Genomic DNA, 3,556 nt, shown 5'->3' on the forward strand with positions numbered 1-3,556 from the left:
AATCGAATCTTCTCCCCTTTAAATTTTGGGCTTTTTAGCACCCCATCCCGACTCATCCCTTTAAATCTAGGCGGGTTGGGGATTAGTATACCCGACCCCATCTCTAGATTTAGCATAATAGGGATCCCCAGCCCCATCCCCAGTACCTGTTTTTGCGGGGAATACCCGTCCCCAATTGAGGCCGGTCAATCGGATTCCCCACCGGGTTGGTGAAATTTTCATGCTTATGTTTGTGGTTGAATCGTATCATTTTCTATTTGTTTTATAATTTAGCTTACGAGATATGTTTAGACTTTAGATCATAGATATACTAATGGGAAGTGATTCGTACACAACAGTTTTTTACCGTACACAACAATTTATGCATTATAGAGTTGTACAATACAACACTTTAAAGCACAAATTGTTGTGTATGGAAAAAAAAATGTTGTGTACGAATCAGTTCCCTATACTAATATATAGATTGAATTTCAAAGTTCCAAAAATGAATATCTTTATACTTGTCATCCAGTTGTTCTATCTAGTTAAATGTTTGTACTCGACCAATATGATATATAAAGTTTCCTTCAAAAAATAATAACTATATAAGTCCGTTTGAAGTAAGTTGTATGTTTCCATATATAGTTTTCTTAACGCCGTTCTGATAAGTGCTTCTTTAACATTGTTCATCTTGCATGTAAAAATCACAATATACTATTATCCAAATATAATAATCGAAATATTTACAATATCCTATAAGAATATTGTGTAAGTTCCACAGTCCACACGCACAAAGGCGTAAAGTTTGGACCGGTGATTAAAAATATTTAGAGCTATTGTACGGGCCAAGTGTATTAATGCTCCAAACATACTTGACCACAATCTTGTTGCCATCGGTGTGATATTTGATTGTTCATGAATAGGATCTATTCACCATAAGTTGTGATGTTGTGTGTACATAGGGAACCCCATCATTAATTTCATCCAAAGGAACAAAACGGTTCGGGTTATGAACCATAAATATTCGTGATTTTTTTGGTTTTCTTACTTAATGACTTGGTGACGTGACTGACATCTCTATGATGGTAACATGCATGACCAACATGGTAGATGTAAATCATCTTATCCCAAAAAAACATAAAAGAGTTTAGGTAAAAATATGAGTGAATTTCAAAGATATGAAAGGAAAATATGGATATCACTAAAGTGTGAATTCTGTACATTCTTTGTCATTTAACCAATACTATATTTAACAGAATTGTGAAACAGAAAGTAGATTTTTTTTTTTATCAACCACATTTTACTCGGGTTTGATTTTGACTTGATCTATTTGTATCACTTACCAATCAAGTTGTAGTTCGTTCTCGACCATTCGACCAACCAACCATGATAGACCTCTCGATCATCAAAAGGAATCAATCAATTAAGCAAAGACTTTTATTTGTTCCAAAAAGCATAAATCTAATCACACACACAAATTGATGATCAAGACATGGTTCTAGCAAAAAAATCATGCCCATTGGATTTATGATCAAAATGATGATCATCAAAACAAACATAGAAATCCCCATGATCACCAAGCAAGCTTGAGCTTCCAACATCATCACAAGAACTTGAAAAGGATGGTAAAGATGCATAATTCATTGACTTTGATGACACCAACAAATCTTTAGCCTTTTCCAACTCACCTTTAAGCCTCTCAACCTCTCTTTCCAGCCGGTTTTTGTCACTTGACACTCGTTCAAGCCGTTGTTGAAGTGTCTTGTGTTCTGTCTCTAGGCTCTGGTTTCTCCAACGAGCTCGTTTGTTTTGGTACCATATGGCAATCTGTCTAGCCGGCACACCAAGTTCTTGAGCGAGTTGACTCTTTCGAGTTGAATCGAGCTTGTTGTTGAAGTTAAAACTTGTTTCTAGGAGCTTTACTTGTTCATTTGTGAGCCTCTTCTTGTTGGCTTTTTGTGGGTGTTTTTTGGGTTGTGAAAAATCCATATTTTGGGGGTATAATTTAAGTGATAAAATAAGCATTTGCTTAAATAGAAATCTAGGTTCATTGACGATCAGAAAATTGCGATGCCACGTCCTTTTCATGCATGCAATTGGTCACGTGGGGGTGCGGCCCATCTTCATAGCGATGGATGGGATTGGGTTCCATTGAGACCTCTTAATTTCTATCCAGGTTACTTCTAGTCCCTCGTGTTGGCAATGGGCATCCTACATTTATTCTCAATGTAACATATATCATTATATTGTTTTTATTTGAAATATATATATATATATATATATATATATATATATATATATATATATATATATATATATATATATATATATATATATATATATATAATTTAAACTTAAACAAACGAATATGACCAAGTTATTTATTTTCTATGTAAATCCTTAATTGTTAGCAAAAAATTATAATAGCTATTTATTATTAATATATGTATAGGGTAAGATTTCAACAAAGAGCCATTATTAATAAGAAACCAAAAAATTAATCGTGAGCGTCGAAATTTAAAACGATCAATGACCAACGGAATGGATGTACACTTGTACATTGGACGCACATATAATGGATTATACCATAAAACTCACATTTTTACCAAAAAATTCACTTTTTTTTTCGTTTAATTTTTTTTAAATCATGTTTTTTGTTAAAAAATACAAAATATCTCGTTGTTCATGGTTTTTCCCCATCTTTCCATAGAAATCCATGTTATAAATAAAAACAAATTTTTTTTTGAAAAAAAAAACTCACTTCGTTTTGTTGTTTTTCTTTAATATTTAAGTTTATATTTATCCCAAAAAAACTAATTATACCAAACATCTCATTTTTTTTCCTCTATCACATTTTTACCAAAAAATTCACCTCTTTTTTTCGTTTAATTTTTTTTTAAATCATGTTTTTTGTTAAAAAATACAAAATATCTCGTTGTTCATGGTTTTTCCCCATCTTTCCATAGAAATCCATGTTATAAATAAAAACAAACTTTTTTTTGAAAAAAAAAAACTCACTTCGTTTTGTTGTTTTTCTTTAATATTTAAGTTTATATTTATCCCAAAAAACTAATTATACCAAACATCTCATTTTTTTCCTCTACTAATAAACATCATAAGTGATAAAAAAAAATTAAAAAATAAATAAATAACTCGATTAGTTCAAATTCACATTATTAGTCTAAACTGTAAATATTTCAATTTTAATATTGACAATGTAAAACTGACATACTATGTCAGCTCTTTAATCATTCACAAATTAAGTGAAATTTACATATGAATTGAAATATATTTTTATAATATTTTAACGTTTTGATTACTCGTAAATTAGTTTTGTAATATCAACAAATAAATTTATTCACATTGTGAATATGAACTGTATATAATTTTGTTTTCAAATTCACAATGTGAATCTGAATTACTATTATTCACAATTAGAATATGTACTGAAATTTCATTTTTTTTTTAAATTAATATGAATTTATGTGTAAAGAGTAGAAAAAAATATAAATTTTGATATATTTATTAAATTTTTTCGATAAAAAAAAATAGGCTTTAACTTTTAAAAAAAATTAAA

At 29.9% G+C, this 3,556-nt stretch overlaps 1 protein-coding gene across 1 annotated transcript; it reads right to left on the reverse strand.

The window, feature by feature from the left end:
• Positions 1-1,394: 1,394 nt before the first annotated feature.
• HB52 (homeobox protein 52) lies at positions 1,395-1,998 on the reverse strand. The gene has a single exon (XM_078990397.1). It carries the CDS (start codon positions 1,966-1,968, stop codon positions 1,465-1,467), a length of 504 nt encoding a protein of 167 aa, XP_078846523.1. The 5' UTR covers positions 1,969-1,998; the 3' UTR covers positions 1,395-1,464.
• Positions 1,999-3,556: the final 1,558 nt, after the last annotated feature.

This window comes from Lactuca saligna, chromosome 4 (genome assembly GCF_052625555.1).
Source record: "Lactuca saligna cultivar CGN05327 chromosome 4, ASM5262555v1, whole genome shotgun sequence".
Lineage (NCBI taxonomy): Eukaryota > Viridiplantae > Streptophyta > Magnoliopsida > Asterales > Asteraceae > Lactuca > Lactuca saligna.

Excerpts from the sequence above, each read along its gene's own strand:
- HB52 (XM_078990397.1), bottom strand. The coding sequence starts at position 1,968 with ATGGATTTTTCACAACCCAAAAAACACCCACAAAAAGCCAACAAGAAG.